This window comes from Malania oleifera, chromosome 8 (genome assembly GCF_029873635.1).
Source record: "Malania oleifera isolate guangnan ecotype guangnan chromosome 8, ASM2987363v1, whole genome shotgun sequence".
Lineage (NCBI taxonomy): Eukaryota > Viridiplantae > Streptophyta > Magnoliopsida > Santalales > Ximeniaceae > Malania > Malania oleifera.
Genome location: NC_080424.1, coordinates 83,252,640 through 83,273,981, shown reverse-complemented (window position 1 = coordinate 83,273,981; position 21,342 = coordinate 83,252,640). Strand labels below are relative to the sequence as shown.

The 21,342-nt window shown below is 36.8% G+C and overlaps 1 protein-coding gene across 1 annotated transcript; it reads left to right on the top strand.

The window, feature by feature from the left end:
- Nucleotides 1-17,136: 17,136 nt before the first annotated feature.
- Nucleotides 17,137-18,640, top strand: LOC131161868 (soyasapogenol B glucuronide galactosyltransferase-like). The gene has a single exon (XM_058117860.1). It carries the CDS (start codon nt 17,155-17,157, stop codon nt 18,562-18,564), a length of 1,410 nt encoding a protein of 469 aa, XP_057973843.1. The 5' UTR covers nt 17,137-17,154; the 3' UTR covers nt 18,565-18,640.
- Nucleotides 18,641-21,342: the final 2,702 nt, after the last annotated feature.

The window sequence follows — 21,342 nt, the reverse complement described above, 5'->3', positions numbered from 1 at the left end:
GTTTATAGTAACATCCTCCAATTATTCTAAAATACTAGCTATCCATGAAGCTAGTAGAGAATGCATGTGACTCAAATAAATGATTTCTCCTGTCCAAACAAATTGTGGTCTTCAATTAATCAAGAATATTCCAATAGTTTTATATGAAGACAACGTTGTATGCATAGCTCAACTTAAAGGAGGATACATAAAGGGTGACAGAACAAAGCATATCTCTCCAAAATTCTTCTATACATATGAACTCTAAAAGAATGGTAATATAAATGGTCAGCAGATCCAATCAAGTGATAATCTAGCAGATTTGTTTACCAAAGCTTTGCATGGAACAATATTCTAGAAATCGATTCATCTTATCGAAATGAGATATCTTAAAGATATTAGCAGAATGAGTTAATATATGAGTGATGTAGTGACCTAAAGAATAATGGTATTTTAATAATAAGAGGAAGAGAAATGGAAACAAAAACAGAAGGAGGCAGTAGACTTCATCGATGAACGCTTTGCGTCATTGACGACATTGCGTTTTGGAGAATATAATTTCAGGAAACTACCAGGCTTCGTCGACGAATGCAGGATTTCGTCAACGAAGGTCTTCAGGGTTTCGTCGACGAGATCCCATTTCGTCGACGAGAAAATACTGAGCGAGAGTTTTAGGCTACTCTGAATTTCGTCAACGAAGGTTAAGGTTCGTCGATGAATTTACTGAAGGACTCGTCGACGAGGTGACGTGTCTCGTCGACGAATCTGGTCCTATAAATAGTGAAAAATTGAATTTTTATTGTATTTTCAGTGCCCTCTCTCTCTCTCATCTCTCTCTCCTACGGTCCCTCTCCTATGGTCCCTCTCCCTTCTCTCTTCGATTTCAGCCCCACCACTCGCCAGATCGACGATCCGAAGCCACCACAACGCTCTTGGCAAAGTTCTCTACAAGTCTACTAGTGCGGATCGTTGGTGAAAAGAAGTTGGATTTCATCCCAAAATTCAGGGTAAGGCCTTTTAGCCCATTTTTTACCTTCTGACAGTTATAAGAAATGATGTAGACGAAGAAATACTAATATTCTGTTTTGGAAAATATTATTTTTCAGGATGTTATGTAGGAGGCCCTACGGGTGTTAGGCTAGTAAATCATAGGGTCTTTTCAGTAGTCAAGTAAGGGAAATATACTATGCTAGGTAATTTTAAAATATTATACAATATACTAAATTATGAATATTATGTATTAAAGTATGGTGTGGCTTGAGAATATGAATATAGTACAAAGATATGTTTTACGAATTTCAATACCATGATTTTACGAATTCTAGTACCATGATTGTACGAATCTCAGTACCATGATTATACGAATTTTAGTACTATAATTATACAGTTTTCAGTGTTATGATTATATAATTCTCAGTACCATGACGTATGGATTACAGTTACAGTTTATTCAGTATCATGGTTATTAAAGTTATTTCAGAATCATGGTAAATCAGATAGTTGTATATAGAAATATATTATATAGTATTAGACCCTGTTGGACTATACAGTTACAGAGCACGGTACCGTTGCTACAGATATTATGTTATGTTATGAGTGCAACCACCTATTTAGATAATACATGGTAGTAGGTCGATCACGTAGGCCCTTGACGTAGACAGGCTCCCCATTAGATATGGGTTGAGGTGGGCAGATCAGACCGATAGAGTATAGTGATTTACCCTGGTCAGCCAGTCAGTGTAGATCCCGCCTAGGGGCCGCACAACCCTATCATGAGGGGTTAAATTATGACACACAGTTATCCACAGGGAAAGTTTTTAGTTGCTATTACGTATATATAGATTTACAGAAACAGGGAACATACTTATGTACGCTAGAAGTATTTTAAATAGTAACCTACAATACTGTTATGTTAAGCAACGTGGAAAGGGTGGTGGATTTTATCACTTGTACTGTATTTACATATTCAGTTATACATGATTATATGAAAATAGATTTTCATAATATTGTAGCTCATTTGCCACACTAGTAATAGCATATTTTGTCTTACTGAGCGTTGGCTCATCCCGGTGTTGAATCATTTTTCAGGTGATCTAGGTAGGCGAGTAGACCAGGCTCACAGATAGAAGGGCTTCAGTAGTGCCCTGTCAGTGAAGTGAGTATTGTGGAGGATTTTTGTATATCCCAGCATAGTTGAGGGTATTTTGGGGAACCGATATATGTGTATATTTTGGGAAACATGTTAGTACTCTGGTATTGTATATATATTTATATATGGTTATGTTTATTTGATTTCTGCTTCTCGCTTCTTAGGTTAATGATTGGGTTTACCCAAGTATGGTATCAGAGCATGTAGATTATCATAGTACAAAAAAAAATCATGTTTATTAAGTAGGTCGTTGCAGTTTGGTATCAGAGCCTAGGTTGTTAGGTTCTGTAGACTTTAGAGTGCAGCAGAAGCAATACCAGAGTATAGGAAAAGGATTTGGGGTTTGTTCTATGTCTGGGTATAGGATTATCGTGGTGGCTTCTGTGTTTTTCCTGGGGTGACGATTTCAGGAAAACCATAGTAAACTATTGTTGGGTCATGTGTCTAGGTGACAGAACTGGATATTGAGTTAAGGTTAGGGAAGGTAATTAATTTTGAGTTGGTACATGATAGGTCTATGTTGACCTTATAGGTCACGCCCTGGTTTTGATAATGACAAATACTCTTGCATTTAATAAATATCCAGTTCATATGCAGGTTCATATTAGCATATTATCAATGGCACCTAAAAGCTCAAAGCTTGAAGACAAACTCATGCTCTTAATTGTAATAATTTTTAGTGAAATTTGTCTGTAATAGTAATTAGGGTATTCGGTTTGTAATAAGCACACACATCACATACATGGTTTATTTTGTAAGCTCAAACCAAATACAAACCAAAAAATAACCATAGAAAGACCTTAGAGTTTTCCTTTCGGTCGACCGACATTGGACTTTTTCGGTATCTTCAAATTGGACCCCAAGTGCCCCTAGGACACACACTTTCACATATATTTGTTAGGCACTTAAATAGGGCTTGATTGTGTCAAGACGGGACCGAAATGCACACTTGGTGCACTTTCGGTCGATCGGCCAAATCAGTTCATTTTTGGCTTGGTCGACCGAACCATACCTAGGTCAACCGTTGACCAAGGTCCCAGTCGACCGAGACCCTACAGTTCATTTGACCCCGGTCGACCGAACCACCTGGGAGTCAACATTTTGACCTCCCGGTCGACTGACCACTTTTGTACTCCAACTACCTGGTCGACCGGAGGGTCCTCGGGAGAATTCCCAGCTATCTGGTTGACCGAAACATGCAGTTCAAAAAGGCGCGGTCGACCGAACCTCAAAAGTTTGGGAAATCTCCCTCTCCGGTAGACCGAGCCTTTCAGTTCAAAAGTCCCCTGGTCGACCGAACCATTTAAGTCCTGGTCAACCGAAACACTTCTGGTCGACCGAACCTCTCGGGTTGCTCCTATTTTTTTACGGCGGTTAATAATTTTAAACAGGGTTAAATTGGTTTAAGTGTCATTAAACTTTTCCAACAATTCCTAATAGGTCTCCAAAGGTCAAATATTTTGGTATGTCTATATATACTGTTTCATTTGGGAGAATTAAGGTGTGATTAGCAAAAAGGATTAAAGATTTCTCTCTCAAGCAAAAATACTCATTTTGATTCGTATTGCTCATACCTTTCTTAAAAACACTCTAGCTTACCTCTTCAAGTTCAAAATCATTTGTAAGTGCTTTGAGTGTATGTTCTAAAAGGTTTTGCTCTCATTGTTTGAAGTGTTTGAATTGATTTTTCTCTCAAAAGCGTAAGCTAAGTTTTCTTTGGAGGCTTTGCTAATAAGCCTACCCTAAGAAGACTTGTGGTAAACTTCCGAGTGTTGCATTATCATTGCAATATCTTTGGAAGTTCGTATTTGTTTTTGGTTTGCAAAAACATATTTCAAGCTTACTCAAATATCTTGTGGAATTTATTGAACTATTTGTGAAAAGATATTTGTACTTGTTACACTAATCTTTGTGGTAATATTTATACAAGTATATATATCATTTGCTGAAAACAAAGATTATCTATTTTGTTTGCAATCCAAGCATGTACACATTCGTGTGATTGAGATATTCTATGATTAATATTCTTGAGGCTTGCTTGGTGTTATGTATAAACACGTTTGATTGAATATTTTGAGATACACAGATTATTATTGATACTCTCACGTACTCACTACACTGATAGAAAACATCTTTGAGAGTTAAACTACTTAGACCACATTGAGCTTACATTTTAAATCATCTCTGGTGTTTGTGTTTGTGCGCATTTGTGGTACAAATCTGCTTTACGTGAAAGCACTCATATATTGTACCGTTTGATTGTATATCTAAGAGATTCCAGGCGTGGCCTGAGGGGGCGGTTATCCAGCCCGGTAAGGATTGGTAAAGGTTGAGGTTAGCCCTGTTGTAATTTGACCTAGTTTGTATAGGTGTCGCTCCACACGTTTAAGTGAGCAAACTATTGTGATAATCCTTGTGCTGGTTAGCCAAGGCGGGGACGTAGGTAGTTGGCCGAATCTCGATAACATATTTGTGTGTCATCCTTTCTTTACTGCTTTCTGGTGCTTGTGTGATTGTTTAAACTGTTTTATTTAATTTCTAGTATATTTACATTATTTGCACTAGATTGACCATAGGCTTGTGAACATACTGCTGTTAGGAGGAATACCTAGTAGATAAATTTTAAAAATACCAATTCACCCTCCCTCTTGGGATCACGGTAAAGCTAACAGTCTGTATAGGAGATAAAGTGCTTAAGTGTGTTTCTTGTTTTCAGGATGGACCTAGGAAGTAGTGGCACGAATGTTAGGGAGGATAGGCCAGGACCTTCCAGCATAGGTGAAGGAGATACAGATGTTGGACTACGAAGCATCACTCAGCAGGTGATGGCTAAGATGGCCAGGAGCTCTGGGGAGTGTGGTTGTCCGATTGAGCAGTTTACGCAGATGAAACCCTCATCCTTTGCTGAAGGAGATGACCCGGTTGTAGCTAAGAATTGGGTCCAGGATACTAAAGAAACATTGGCGGTGCTTCCATGTACAGATGAGCAGAAGGTAGCATTTGTAACATTCAAGTTGACAAGGGAGGCGAAGAGCTGGTGGAGAGCAGCGCATCTGATAGAGGAGCAGAGGCCGATTCCAGTTCTAGTGACGTGGGACCGATTCAAGGATCTGTTCTTCGAGCAGTATTTTCCTGCTATCGTTTGGAGTGCGAAGGTAGTAGAGTTTTTGCATTTGGTACAGGGGCAGATGATTGTATCCCAGTATGCGGCTCGGTTTGTCGAGTTGTCGCATTTTGCTCCACATCTAGCACCTGAAAGAGAAAAAGGCAAAGAAGTTTGAAGAAGGACTGAGGCAGGACTTGTTTGAGCAGGTGATTGGTTTCAAGGCTCAGACATTCACAGAGATTGTAGACAAAGCTGCGATTATTGAGAGTGGCATTCAAAGGGGTGTAGTAGCTCAAAGTCAGAGGAAGAGGCCTGTGCCTCAGGGTTTTTAGGCTGGCACCAGTAGGGGTCCATGGAGAGGAGATCGCGATAGAGGAAACCAGAGGCAAATGGCAGGACCTCATGGGAACCAGGGTGCACCGACTTACCTGGTATATCAGACATGCGAGAGACATCATTTGGGAGAGTGCTGGGTAGGTAGAGGTGTATGTTATTGTTGTGGGAGACCTGATCACATGGTACATGAATGCCTAGGTCAACAGAACCAGGTCCTAGCTCCTAGACCCTATTAAGGAGGACATTAGGCAGCTCGAGGAGGATACTAGGTACCTCGTGGTGGCCAGCAGAGGAATGTGGCCCCAGCGCAAGTATACGCTCTGACACCGGGAGATGTAGAGGCTGCTACGGATGTGGTGATAGGTACATTTACTATTTTACCATATCTGGTTATCGTTCTTTTTGACTCGGGTGCTACTCATTCTTTCATTTCTAAATCTTATGTTAAATTATCTGAGAGTGAGACTCAGTCATTAGATATAGCGCTGTTAGTAGCTACACCATCAGGATCAGTGATCAGATGTTAGAGGGTACTTAGGGGCTATCCGATAGAAATTCAAGGGAAAGTACTGTCAGCAGATCTTATTGTGTTTGATATGTGTGGGTTCGATATAATACTGGGTATGGATTGGTTGGCTGTCAATCACACTAGCATTGATTGTTTCCAGAAAGAAGTAATTTTCAGACCTCCTGGAGAGCGGGAATTCAGATTCGTTGATTCACAGGTACATGCTCCAACGCAGTTAGTGTCAGCCATGCAAGCGAGTGGATTACTCCTAGATGGAGGTTAGGGGTTTATCGCATTTATGAAAGAAGCATCTGAAAATGAATTGAAGATTGACAGCACTCCAGTAGTACGAGAATTTCTAGATGTTTTTCCAAAGGAGCTACCAGGGTTGCCTCCTGTGCGCGAGATAGATTTTCCTATAGATTTACCTCCAGGGACTGCGCCGATCTCTAAGGTCCTGTATCATATGGCTCCAGCCAAGTTGGGAGAATTGAAAAATCAGCTGCAGGATTTTTTGAACAAGGGGTTTATACGACCTAGTGTATCGCCATGGGGAGCTCCAGTGTTGTTCGTAAAGAAGAAAGACGGGTCCATGAGGACGTGTATTGATTACAGGGAGATAAACAAAGTTACTATTAAGAATAAATATCCTCTACCCTGTATAGACGATTTGTTTGATCAGCTCCAGGGTACACGGGTATATTCCAAGATTGACCTCAGGTCCAGGTATCATCAAGTGAGAGTAAAAGCGGAGGACATTGCGAAGACAGCCTTCAGGACCAGGTACGGGCACTATGAATTTCTTGTTATGTCGTTTGGTCTGACGAATGCCCTGACCATGTTCATGGACTTGATGAACAGATTTTTTCACCAGTATCTAGATCAGTGTGTAGTAGTTTTCATTGATGATATACTGGTGTACTCAAGGAGTTTTGAGGAGTATGAGGTGCATTTGAGGCAAGTGTTGCAGACTCTCAGGGAAGAGAAGCTTTATGCTAAGTTTAGCAAGTGTGAGTTTTGGCTTGAGAATGTGACATTTTAGGCCATGTTCTCTCATAGGATGGTATTTCAGTGGATCCCAGCAAAATTGACGCAGTGGTAAATTGGTCTAGGCTAAGAAATGTGCAAGAAGTCAGAAGTTTCTTACGACTAGTAGGTTATTACCGTCGTTTTGTTGAGGGGTTCTTAGCTTTGTTAGGTCCTCTCACGTGGTTAACTAGGAAAAATGCCAGATTCGTGTGAGATGAAGAATGCGAGCAGAGCTTTCAGGAATTAAAACAGTGGCTCGTCACTGCACCAGTTATGACGATTCCATCGGGAGGCAATGGTTATGTTATTTATAGTGATGTGTCTTTGAAAGTGCTTGGTTGTGTGCTGATGTAGCATGGTAGGGTGATAGCATATGCATCCAAGTAATTGAAAGAATATGAAAAGAACTACCCTACTCACGATCTGGAATTGGTTGCGATTGTACACGCACTGAAGATATGGTGGCTACCTTTATGGTGAGAGGTGTGAGATATTCTCTGATCATAAGAGCCTTAAGTATTTCTTTACACAGAAAGAGTTGAATATGCGTCAAAGGAGGTGGTTGGAACTCATTAAGAATTACGACTGTACCGTCAGTTACCACCCAGGTAAAGCAAATATGGTGGCTGATGCTCTAAGCCGTAAATCAAGAGACACAGCACAGTTAGCAGTAATAGTTCAGCATCCGATTCAGATGGACTTAGAAAGGCTTAGTGTGAAATTAGTGGAGGATGATCCTCAGGCACTTATTGCCAGTTTGGTTGTACAACCCACATTGTATGACAAGATTAAAGCTGCTCAGAGAGATGATCTAGAGTTAGTGGAGGTGTTAACCAAAGTACAGGATGGTCAGGGAGAGGAATTCAGTATTTCTGATGATGGGGCTCTGAGATTTCGCACCAGATTGTGTGTGCCTACAGATGACAGTATCAGGAGGATGATTTTAGAGGAGGCACAAAGATCTCTACACACTGTTCATCTTGGCAGTACGAAAATGTATAGGGATTTGCGAGATTATTTCTGGTGGAGTGGCATGAAGATGGAGATAGCAGAGTTTGTGAGCAGTGTTTGACATTCTAGCCTGAGCACCAGAGGTCGTCTGGTCAGTTGCAGCCACTTTTCATTCCTGAGTGGAAATGGGACCACGTGTCCATGGACTTTGTTACTGGGCTACCACCGGCGTCGCATGGTCAGAATGTCATATAGGTAATAGTTGATAGGTTGACAAAGACGGTGCATTTTCTACCTACTAAGGTCAGCTACCCTAAGAACCTGTTAGCAGAGAGAGAGAGAGAGAGATATATATATATATATATATATAGGAGATTGTTTGATCCCATGGAGTGCCGATATCCATAGTCTCGGACCGTGATCCACGTTTTATATCATGGTTCTGGAGAAGCTTACAGGAGGCATTGGGAACTCAATTAGCATTCAGCACTGCCTTCCACCCTCAGAACGATGGTCAGATTGAGAGAACAATCCAGGTATTAAAAGATATGCTTCGTGCCTGTGTGCTAGACTTTGGAGGTAGCTGGATTCAGTTTCTGCCGCTCATTGAATTTTCTTATAATACCAGTTATTAGACTAGCATCGACATGGAACCCTACGAGGCATTATATGGTAGGAGATGTCGATCTCCTCTTTTATGAGATGAAGTAGGTGAAAGGCGAGTTTTTGGTCCAGAGATAATTCAGCAAGCATGTGACAAAGTCCAACTTATTCGAGACAGAAGCAATGCACCGCAGAGTCGGTAGAAAAGCTACGCGGATACTCACCACCGAGAACTGGAATTTGAAGTAGGTAATCATGTATTTCTGAGAATAACTCCACTAAAGGGGATCTTGAGATTTAGGAAGAAGAGTAAATTGAGCCCTAGGTTCATTGGCCCATTTGAGATATTTGAGAAGATTGGGTCAGTAGCCTATCGGCTAGTTTTACCGCCATCTCTATTTCGAGTTCATGATGTATTTCATGTTTCTATATTAAGAAAATACATCCCAGATCCTTCCCATATTATCAGCCACGCGGAATTGGAAGTCAGTGAGGCTTTAGCATATGAAGAAGCTTCAGTATATATTTTAGATAGAAAGGAACAAGAATTACGTAGCAAAAGGATATCACTAGTGAAAGTTCTGTGAAGAAACCACACGATTGAAGAAGCCTCATGGGAGCTTGAAGATAAAATTAGATGGAAATATCCTCATTTATTTGATGAATTATAGTATTGATGTATATGCTAAGATGGTAATTTTATTTTGTTGAGTTCAGTGTAATTGTAATGTAGAGTATAGGTTAGGTAGTATTTTGGTTTTGGGGGAAATTTTCTTTTATACTTGTAATCTCCAGAACTACCTTTGTAACCACGGTATTCCTTTGCCATAAGTGAGGGCATGTAATAAAATAAGTAGACCATTTTCTTTTACTGGATGATGGAGAGTATAGATGGAGATACGGATAGTAAATTTCAAGGATGAAATTTTATAAGGAGGGGAGAATGTAGTGATCCAAAGAATAATGGTATTTTAATAATAAGAGGGAGAGAAATGGAAATAGAAATAGAAGGAGGCAGTAGACTTCATCGACAACATTGCATTTTGGAGAATATAATTTCAGGAAACTACCAGGCTTCGTCAACGAATGCAGGATTTCGTCGACGAAGGTCTTCAAGGTTTCGTCGACGAGGTCCCATTTCATCAATGAGAAAATACCGAGCGAGGGTTTTGGGCTAATCTGAATTTCATCGACGAAGGGTAAGGTTTGTCGATGAATTTACTGAAGGACTCGTCGACGAGGTGACGTGTCTCATCGACGAATCTGGCCCTATAAATAGTGAAAACTCGGATTTTTATCATATTTTCAGTGCCCTCTCTCTCTCTCTCTTTTCTCTCTCCTACAGTCCCTCTCCCTTCTCTTTTTGATTTCGGCCCCACCAGTCGCTAGATTGACGATCCGAACCCACCATGACACTCCTGGCAAAGTTCTCTGCAAGTCTGCCAGAGCGGATCATTGGTGAAACGAAGTTGGATTTCATCATAGATTCAGGGTAAGACCTTTTAGCACATTTTTGGCTTTCTGACAATTAGAGGAAATGATGTAGGCGAAGAAATACTAATATTTTGTTCTGAAAAATATTATTTTCAGGATGTTATGTAGGAGGCCATACGGGTGTTAGGCTAGTAAACAATAAAGGCTTTTCAGTAGTCAGCTAAGGGAAATATGCTATACTAGATAATTTTAAAATATTATACAATTTATTATATTATAAATATTATGTATTAAAGTATGGTGTGGCTTGAGAATATGAATATAGTATGGAGATATGTTTTACAAATTTCAGTACCATGATTATACGAATCTCAGTACAACGACTATACGAATTTCAGTACTATGATTATGCAGTTTTTAGTGTTTTGATTATACAGTTCTCACTACCATGACGTATGGATTACAGTTACAGTTTATTCAGTATCATGGTTATTACAGTTATTTCAGAATCATGGTAAATCAGATAGTTGTATATAGAAATATATTATATAGTATTAGACCCTGTTGGACTATACAGTTACAGAGCACGGTACCGTTGCTACAGATATTATGTTATGTTATGTTATGAGTGCAACCACCTATTTAGATAATACGTGGTAGTAGGTCGATCACCTAGGCCCTTGACGTGGACAGGCTCCCCATCAGATATGGATTGAGGTGGGCAGATCAGACCGATGGAGTATAGGGATTTACCCTGGTCAGCCAGCCAATGTAGATCCCGCCTACATGCCGCACAACCCTATCATGAAGGGTTCAATCACGACACACAGTTATCCACAGGGAAAATTTTCAGTTGCTATTATGTATATACAGATTTACAAAAACAAGGAACATACTTATGTACACTAGAAGTATTTTAAATAGTAACCTACAATACTGTTATGTTAAGCAACATGGAAAGGGTGGTGGATTTTATCACTTGTATTGTATTTACATATTCAATTATACATGATTATATGAAAAAAGATTTTCATAATATTGTAGCTCATTTGCCACACTAGTAATAGCATATTTCATTTTACTAAGCGTTGGTTTATCCCAGTGTTGAATCATTTTTCAAGTGATCCAGGTAGGCGAGCAGACCAGGCTCACAGATAAAGGGGCTTCAGTAGTGCCTTGTCAGTGAAGTGAGTATTGTGGAGGATTTTTGTATATCCCAGCATAGTTGAGGGTATTTGAGGGAACCAATATATGTGTATATTTTGGGAAACATGTTAGACTCTGGTATTGTATATATATTTACATTTGGTTATGTTTATTTGATTTCTGCTTCTCGCTGCTTAGGTTAATGATTGGGTCTACTCCAGTATGGTATCAGAGCATGTAGATTATCATAGTATAAAGAAAAAAACCCAGTTTATTAAGCATGTCATTACAGGTGACATCTAAGGGGGAGTGTTATGTGTTGATTCTATGAGTCCAATGCAGTTTTGATAATGACAAATCACTTGGTATTTGATTTGTGCACTGAGATTGTGAACAGGAACAATATTTAGCATACACGAAAAGATAGAAAGTCATGGAAGCCATGAAGACTAAAGTATATACATCTTGGCAAACTCCATGGAACTAAAGAGTTGAAGAATGGAGATGCAAGCGGCAAGTTCAAGAGCGTCATGGGAATGGGTATTTAGAACTGAATGTATTTATATATTTCATATGATTTAATTTGAAGTTCAACATATATCCTAGACTATTCTTAGGACTCATGCATCTCATGAACATCTTTAGGGGATATTTATGGACTTAGGGATATTTTTAAAACCTTGAAAAATATTTTACAAAAGAGCAAAGAAAGAGTGCAAAAGAAAATTTTTCAAATTAAATGGGAAAATCCAGAAAATTGTTAGTTTAGAAAACCGAACTCAACGTTCAGTCATCTGAAGATTCAACTTTAGAAGACCGAAGTTAAGTTCAGTCATCTAAAGAATTTCTTCAGAAGATCAAAGATTAAGTTCAGTCGTCTAAAGAATTATTGGTGAAACATAGAACTTGACAGAAGCACATCAGAAGACTGAACTCAGACTTCAGTCGTCTAAACCCAACACTTCAGAGGACCGAACCCTAATCTCGATCATCTGACCCTATGTCCAGGTTAATTTTTTTGAAACTCTAAGGGACTTCAATCATCTGAGCCTTAACCCTCAGTCGTCTGAACTTGCGGGAAAGTTTAAAATTTTAATTTTTAATGAGAGAACTCGCAAATTATTTTTTGATCCAACGGTTAAGATTCATTCTAAGGGCAAGGTACCTATATAATCAACATCTAAACCCTAGTGCCCTACGAAGAACAACAAGAATGATAAGAAACAACCACAAGAAGAAGAAAATTGAACCTTTGGCATATGATTGAGCATATTAGCACTGTTTGAGAGATCACACTACTGAGTTTTTTATTAGGATTTCAATTCTTATATTTCAAATCTAAGCTGAAGCTACATTGATCCTCAAAAGGTTTTCTTGTGATTGTTGTACAATCATTTTGGTATTGAGGTTTGGTAAATCAATCTACTTGTTAATATTTATTCTCATAGAGTTCTTCATATAAACTGATTTGCTTGTTGATATTTAGTTTTCAAAGAACTTTTCATCTCAAAATCTATTATTGAATATAAGCTGAGTGATTGATATTGAGTGTGCTTACATATAGATTATTTTGATAAGATCACTACTTGAGAAAAGTTTTCGCTATTGGTTAAACGGTTTTGATTCAAGTGTGTATTCAGTTAAAGGCTCTATATTTTTTATATCACAAAATCACTTGATTAAATATCCTTAGTGTTCATAACTATATATATTATTGAGGGATATTTTCTGAAAAACATTATATAAGGTTTTTTATTTTTGATAATCATATTATATATATATATATATATATATATATATGTATATTACAAAAATCATATTATGGTTGAATATTTGAAAGAAAGCTTTTTGATTTTGATCGATATAATATTAAAGACAAAGCTTTTGCTAAGTTCACATTTGATATTCGTGCATTTAACAAGCTAAACTAGAACCCTAATTTTCTCCAAAACTTTTACTTATATCATTGCTTGGGAGATTTGAAAAAAGAGAAATTGGTTGAAGCCTTTTATTCATATAACGATTGTATCGTTTCATACATACTGAGCTTTAAGTTTCATCATATGGATATGTGCTAGGTTTCAATTGTACTCACTAGCTTTGTTAGAAGCAAATCTTGAGTTGTTTTATAGATTTGAAATTATATTGTAATCATGGTTCAAGTTGTGAACCGGGTGAGGAGGAAGTTGTGCCTCTTGTAAGCAGCGGATGTAAGGGAAGCTCTGTCCTGGTTAAAGGAGCAGGGAATTAGCGAGATCATTGAGTGGGTTGCTCAAGGCGAGGACATAGGCCAGGTTGGCTGAATCTCGTAAAATCTGTGTTTGCTTCTCTCTTCCTTTACTTTTTTTATTTTCTACATCGCATTTCAATATCTATATTGCATGTGTACGTTGAATAACTCTACATGCACTTAATTGGGTAAAAAGAATTCATTGATATGATAATTTAAATCAGCTTTAAACCCCTGCAATTAATTTGTTAAATATAAAAATAGAGATTAAGTGGTAAATAATATTAAAGGTTTTAAAAATACCCAATTCACCCCCCCCCCCTCCTCTTGGAATTACACCTAAATTAACATTATGAAATATAAGTGGATGTCCTCTATGTCAACTATGAACATGTCCTATATATTTGTACTAATTCATGTCCCTATATATGAACCTGCCCCATATGTCTGTACTAATTATATCCCTACATGAACCTACCCCATCTTCCACCATCCCATCTTCCACTCCTTAGATTTTCACCCCAATAAATGCTTACCTATCCATATTACCCTATAAAAGGGCACCCTCCCCTTCTCATTTGGGACACACATTTGATGTTTCCATGTACGCAGACATATAGTAAGGATAAGAGAAGTGGAGAGATAAAGTGAAGAGAAGTGATATTTTGTACAAGGTCGGTTCCAAATCATCTTGTAATTCTGACCGTGGTAGTAAAGTTTTTTTTTCTCATCCACCCGTGGAGTAGGCATAGCTGAACCACGTAAATTTCTATCTCGTCTTATTTAATTTTCTATTTATTATCTACATTTTTATAACAGGAATCACTTTTTTGAGAATTATTAAAGTGACATTTTTGAAGCCATCTAAGATATCAAAGGTCACTTAGAAATGACACTATTTATAGGTAGGGTCAATTTTGTAAATATAAGAAAATTTAGTGGCTATTTTGTAATTTTAAAAAATACATTAGAAGATAATCATACATTATTTTATCATGTACTATAATAAATTAATTCGTGATGAAACATAATTCAATTGTAAAATGAAGAAGAAGAATCATCTATTAATTTAAATGACATTAAAAATTAAAATATTGATTTAATTAATAATATTATTTAACACAAACTAATATGATAATCAAATATTATAAAAATAAATTAAGAACAACATTACTTTTAATAAAAAAAATATTATTATATTTTCAAAAATAAAATAATATTATATTTTTTTACTTAAAAATTATTTAAATATTAATTAAAAATAAAAAATAACATAATTATTTATTCACATTTTAATTACTTTTAAAAATTAATTAAAATAAAAATTAACATACTTAATTAAAGACTAGTCATATACTATTTTGTGATGCATTAGCAATTGTTAATAAAAAATAATTACATTATTGAATTTATAAAAATAGGCATCTATAAAATTTAAATTCATATTTAAAAATAAAAATTTTAGTTAGTTATTAATACTTATTTTAACATAAATTAATGTGATAATCATATGTTATAAATATATATTCATAACAAGACTATTATTATTTAATAAATAATATTATATTATTTCAGTAAATAGAAAATATTTAAATTTTAATTATAAAATTAATATAATTATCATTTCAAATTTTAATTATAAAAATATTAAATATGTTTTAAATATGTTCAAAAATAATTATATAGTACCTTATGATAAATGTAAGTATCTAAAATGTCACTTAGTTTAAAAACAACTAAACACCACTTATAACTTTCAACACTTTTCTAGTTTGGCACTATGAACGTAGCTTATTAGGTAAAGAAGAATCGATCCAACTGACAAACAACGCTCATGAGGTCAAAAGATTGCCCAAAAAATGAGCACAACTCATTAGGCAAATAAGAATCGGCCCAACTGACGAGCAACGCTCGTGAGGCCCAGAAACGGCCCAAAAAAATAAGTATAACTCATAAGGTAAAGAAAAATCAGTCCAACTGACAAGCAACGCTCGTGAGGCCTAGAAATGACCCAAAATATGAGCATAGCTTAATAGGCTAGAAATGGAAAAAAAGAAGAGTACGATTCATTAAGCCACAAGCAGCCCAAAATACCTCAAGAAGTATTGCTCGACATTAAAAAAAAATTAAAAAAAAAATCGATAACAACAACAACTTTCGAACTTTGAAAGCCAGCTTCAAAACTTCAAATCTAGGGGGGGCAACTGATATACCTCAAATATATCATCTATCTAGAAGAGACCAGAGCGTATCATTATGAGGGTAGTTACTGCCCAAGTCAAATGCTCTACTGGAGCAATTGACGTCCGTCTTATAATAAGTAGAGCGATTCATGCCAACGAGGTAAGAATCGAAGCGATTCACGCCCGTACCATAACTTGCCAATAAATGATATTACGCCCTTGGGTTAACCTCCGTCACTATAAATAAAGATTTAGAGAAAAGGTTAAAGTATCTCATCCTAACATACTTTACTGTTGCATAAAAATCTCTCAAGTTCATCCCTTACTTAGGCATCGGAAAGATCCCTTAGAGTACACCTCAGGTCTTTCAAGCCACTTTTATTTGTCTCTTTTCTGGTGATCGTGATCAAGAATCAATTTTTGAAGATTGTTCAATTTTCGTCTACAACAGTTATTAAATTCATCACTTTTTTAAGCACTTCTATATAAGTGGTTGCAAGTGATCCCTAAAACTTGCTTCCAAACTCAGTTTTGATAGTTTTTAAACACTTGGAATTAAAATTTTACTATACAACTTTTCAAACAAAATGGGATGTCTAAAGTAAATAATAAAATAATGTATAATTATTAATTTACAGGTAATTTATAATTTTTATAGTTAATCTCGACATAGTATAAAATTTTTTATGTTTTAGTATTCAAAAAAAAAAATAGATTAAATTATTCATTTTAAATACATTTTTTAATTAAAATTAAAATAAAATAACCATATAAATTTAAATATAATTAAAATTAAAATTAAAATATACACATTTTGTAAAAGAAAATAATAATCTATTACAAGATATTTTATGCTATTTGTCATGTATAATAAGATTGTTGTTGTAAAGTAAAATTTGAAAATATAACAATTAAATAAAATAATTATAATAAAATTTATTTTTACAATAATATTTTCAAATTTTGAATTTTTTATTAATTTTATCACATTTTAAAAATATTTAAATGTAAATTAGCATTTTTAATAAATTTTTTATTTATTTTATTACATAAAAACTCCGCCCACCAAAACCCTTTGGACCCTAATGCGGCACCAAACTTGGTTTCCAATTTTTTAAACTTTACAAACGGTAACAAAACTTGGTTTCCAATTTTTGCTTTATATTTTTATTTTTATAATTCTTAATAATAACACCAAAAGATTCCTAAGTCTCACACCAAACTGGACTTAGAAGTGACATGATTTATTGAATGCTTACGAAAGATGCAGAAGCAGCACGTTAATGACAGAGTTATGTCAACGCCATTGAATATCTCACCAAGCAGCTCGCGCAGCTCGTGCTCTGCTTAAATTATTACACCGACAATTCTGCTATCCCCATAAATTGAGCTCTTGGCTCAAACATTTATATTACCAGCTCAATGTCTCCTGCTTCCCCAACCATGGCTTCCCAAGAAGTACTTCATTCCTTCTTCCTCCCATATCTCACTCCGAGCCACATGATCCCACTGGTAGAAATCGCTAGACTGTTCGCAGCCGAAGGCGTCGCCGTCACCGTAATCACCACCCCATGCAACGCCCAACTTTTCCAAGCCTCCATTGATCATGACATCTCTGCCGGCCGCCAAATCTCCGTCCAAATTCTCAATTTTCCTTCCAGAGAAGTGGGGCTGCCGGAAGGAATCGAGAATTTCAACGCTATTACTTCCCCGGAAATGACCGCCAAAATTTACCACGCTGTGGCTCTGCTCCAAAACCCCATGGAACAATTGATTCGACGTCACAGCCCCGATTGCATCGTTTCAGATACGTTCCTCCCTTGGACGGTTGATGTGGCCGAGGATCTCGGTATCCCGAGTCTGTCTTTTAATCCGACGAGCGTCTTCTTTCGCTGCGTCTCGCACAGCATGAAGCTTTATTGCCCTCACGAGAAGGTGGAACATGAGAACGAGAGCTTCGTTATTCCAGGCCTCCCGGACCCAATTCAGATGAAGAGGTCCCAGGTCCAAGATTACCTCAAGAACAAAACCAGGTACGGAGATTTGATAAACAGAATCACGGAATCAGAACTTAGGAGCTATGGCACGCTTGCGAATACTTTTTTCGAGCTTGAAGACGCTTATGTCGACCATTTCAAGAACGTGATTCAAAGAAAAGGGTGGCCTCTGGGTCCACTTTCACTATTCTGCACACGAGTCGTCGAACATAAGGTCGCACCCGATCGACATTGCTGTTTAGATTGGCTCGATAATCAGAAACCCAATTCAGTTCTCTACGTTTGTTTCGGAAGTTTGGTAAGATTTCCCAACGCACAGTTGATTGAAATTGCATCTGCCCTTGAAGCTTCAGAGCACCCATTCATATGGGCGGTGAGAAAGAGAGAAAAACCTGAAGAAGGCGAAGAGGTAGAAGATGAAGGGTGGTTACCGAAAGGGTTTGAGGCAAGAAATATTGAAGCTAAGAGGGGCATGTTTATACGAGGGTGGGCTCCACAGATCCAGATCTTGGACCACCCTTCGGTCGGAGGTTTCATGACTCACTGCGGATGGAACTCGGTCATGGAGGCAGTGAGCGCCGGCGTGCCGATGATCACATGGCCACTCTTCGCAGAACAGTTCTACAACGAGAAATTCGTCACGCGAGTGGTTAAGATCGGAGTAGAAGTTGGGACAGAGACGTGGAACTCTGGGTTCACCATCACGAGCCCAGTGGTGAGGAGGGAGAAGATAGAGATGGCAGTGAGGTGTTTGATGAGCGACTCGAACGAAGCAAAGGAGATCCGCCGACAAGCGGAGGAGCTGGGAGTGAAGGCAAGGAATGCTGTGGAAGATGATGGATCGTCCTGCTCAGCTTTGAAGGACTTGATTCACGAGCTGAAAGCCCATGCTGCGGGGAAACGCAGCCATTGAAGGACGCGTTAACCATTTTCCTCGAAATTCTATGAAAGACCAATTCCTGTTTGATAAAGTCACAAACATTCAGAAAAAGAAAACAATTTTCATCACCAGATTATGTCACGCATAATCAATTTTCCTCACCAGATTACTAATAAAACAATTTTAACTGTTACGGGATAAAAAAAATAGTTGGGATGCTCCTTCGACTCTCGTTGACCTGAAAGAAGGAACGAATAAAAGCTTTGAGGACCCGAGGTGTACTCCGGTGGATCACTCCGATGCCTAAGTAAGAGGAAGGTTTTTAGGAAGGCTAAATGCAACAGTAGAACAGTGTTATGTGACTTACCTTTGCTTGTATTCCCAGTCCCTACTTATAGGGGCTTGAGTTGACCGCTGGTTGACTCGGATTTATTGTGTGGGGGCACGAATCGCTCTTCGGCCATAAGTGCGTGCGCCTATCACTCGGTTTTTAAGGACATCGGCGTGAATCTCTCCTCCTCTTTATTAGGTCGGAGCTAATCACTCGTCAGAAAGTCAGATTTTGAGAAAGTATAAGACAGGCGTTGACCTGCCCTTATTAGCGTGATTTATTATGGGCATATCAGTTGTCCCCCCCTCAGTTTCAAATTTCTGGATAGAATTTTGAATCATTATTTGTGTTTGCATCTTTCGGTTTTAACACTTCCTCGTGTTCCCCTTTTTTCTTCTTCTTCTTTTTTTTTTTTTTGGTAGAATAATTGAGTAGCTCGTGCCGACTGTTTGCGCCGAGCTGTTTTGTGCAGAGCTGACCTCGTCCAAGCTGTTCGGGCCGAGCTCTTTTGACCGAACTCTTTGAAGCAGGACTCGTGCCGAGCTGTTTCTGTCGAGCTCGGCAGAAACAATTTTAATAAATGCATGTTTACATATTACAGCTGTAGCATGTAAGTTTTTCACAGAAATTCTGTACTGGAGAATACAGAGACGTCAATATTGAATTGCTGATCACAAAAAATTAAAAATTTGAAAATCTTTCAAAATTGAGCTTCCGTCACAAGTATAGTCACAGTGTTGAGTTTTATGGTCAATGTGTGATTCGTTTTTCAGCATGAGCGACGAGCAAGAATTTTTTCCCATTTTATTATTAAATTAAATTAAATTATTAAATAATACTCTATTTTGGAAAAAAATTTCTCAATCTAATACTCACTTAATCTCGCAGCTTGATGCTGTGATATTTTAACACGCATCAGAAAACTAAAAGCCCTGATCAAGAAAATCTCACATTTCGCCTTGCAAGATTTAAAAAGACATCTAGTATCCTAATGACGCATGACAGAAATCTCGCAGGATGGTCCTGCGAGATTTTCCTAGGAAATAACACGGCGTATGACACGTGAAAAATCTCGTAGGTCCATCCTACGAGATTTGCTTCAACTTGTCTTCCCCCATTTATTTCACTCGCGAACCTTACAGAGCTCTATTTGCAAGCACAGAGAGGACAGCAGGAGTAGAGCAGGTTACCGTTTGGTGAGCTGGTGACCGTTTGAGAGTGGATTGCAGGTGATCGTTCAAACGGCCAGGTAAGGAAAGCTATTTAAAGGAGAAAATAGGGTACACATTTTTTCTTTACTGTAGAGCAAAATTTATTTCATTGAGTTGGATTGGTTTTACTGAATTCGGATTTGTTTCATTGAGTTTGATTTGTTTCATAGTGTGGTTTGGATTTTTTGGGTTTATAACTGCATTTAGAAAATCCGAAGGTTAGTTTTCATTTATTTGTGTTTTTCTTTTCTTTTTTTTGTTTCATGTTCTATGCCTGCGCAATTTAATTGTCATGTGTTCACAAAATTTTATTAGCAAAATTTAAATATCATAACTGCTCACATACATTTTATTTTTTTATCATTTGATTTGGAGATTATTTTTATTTAAATATTTATTTTATTTTGTTACTAAGTAATTTCATTTCAAAAATTAAAAACGATGTAAATGTGGTATGAATTGAATTTATATTATTATGATAAGAACAACATATTATTAAATTATGTTTCAACATATAATTAAGATATTATAATATATTATTAAATTATACTAATATTATTCCTTTTTATTAATTATTCCTAACTAATAATTTTGGTAATTAATAATATTTTTAACAATTTAATAAATACTAATTGTGATAATTGATAGTTTTAGTTACAATTTTTGACATTTTTATTAAATAAATTGTGTTATATACATTCTCAAAATTTATTGATACATCGCAATCTATATCAAATAATGAAATATATGAGAATGATATAATTCCTCTCAATGTTTTTCTCTGTTTTTTTTTTTTTTTTCTCTTCTCGTCATTTTCTAATAAAAATTTGTAATCTACAAAAAGATACGAGAATATATGATATTGCAATTAAGAAGAAGAAACTCATTGGTTTCAAGGATATATATATGAACAGTAAAAAAAATTAATATGGTACCACCGAATTTCATTGCCCGTACTACATACGGTGTGCTCAATACATTTTTTTTTAGATAAAAGTGGGTCAATTGTGGGCCATGATGTTGGAAAGTAGAAATACAAGTATGCTTTAGTTAATAACTATAGATGTATTTCTAAACATTTTATGAAATATGCTCTATTCATGCACTTCATATTCTAACTTTAGATTTATACTAATGACTTATGTCACCCATGATGTGTTGTCTTGCAGTCTCCTTCATTGGAAAATGTTAGAGAAAGAAAAAAATAACACAGAGGAATCAATCTTATCAAGTTTGGATACCAAGAAAGTGAAAAAGATAAATTATATA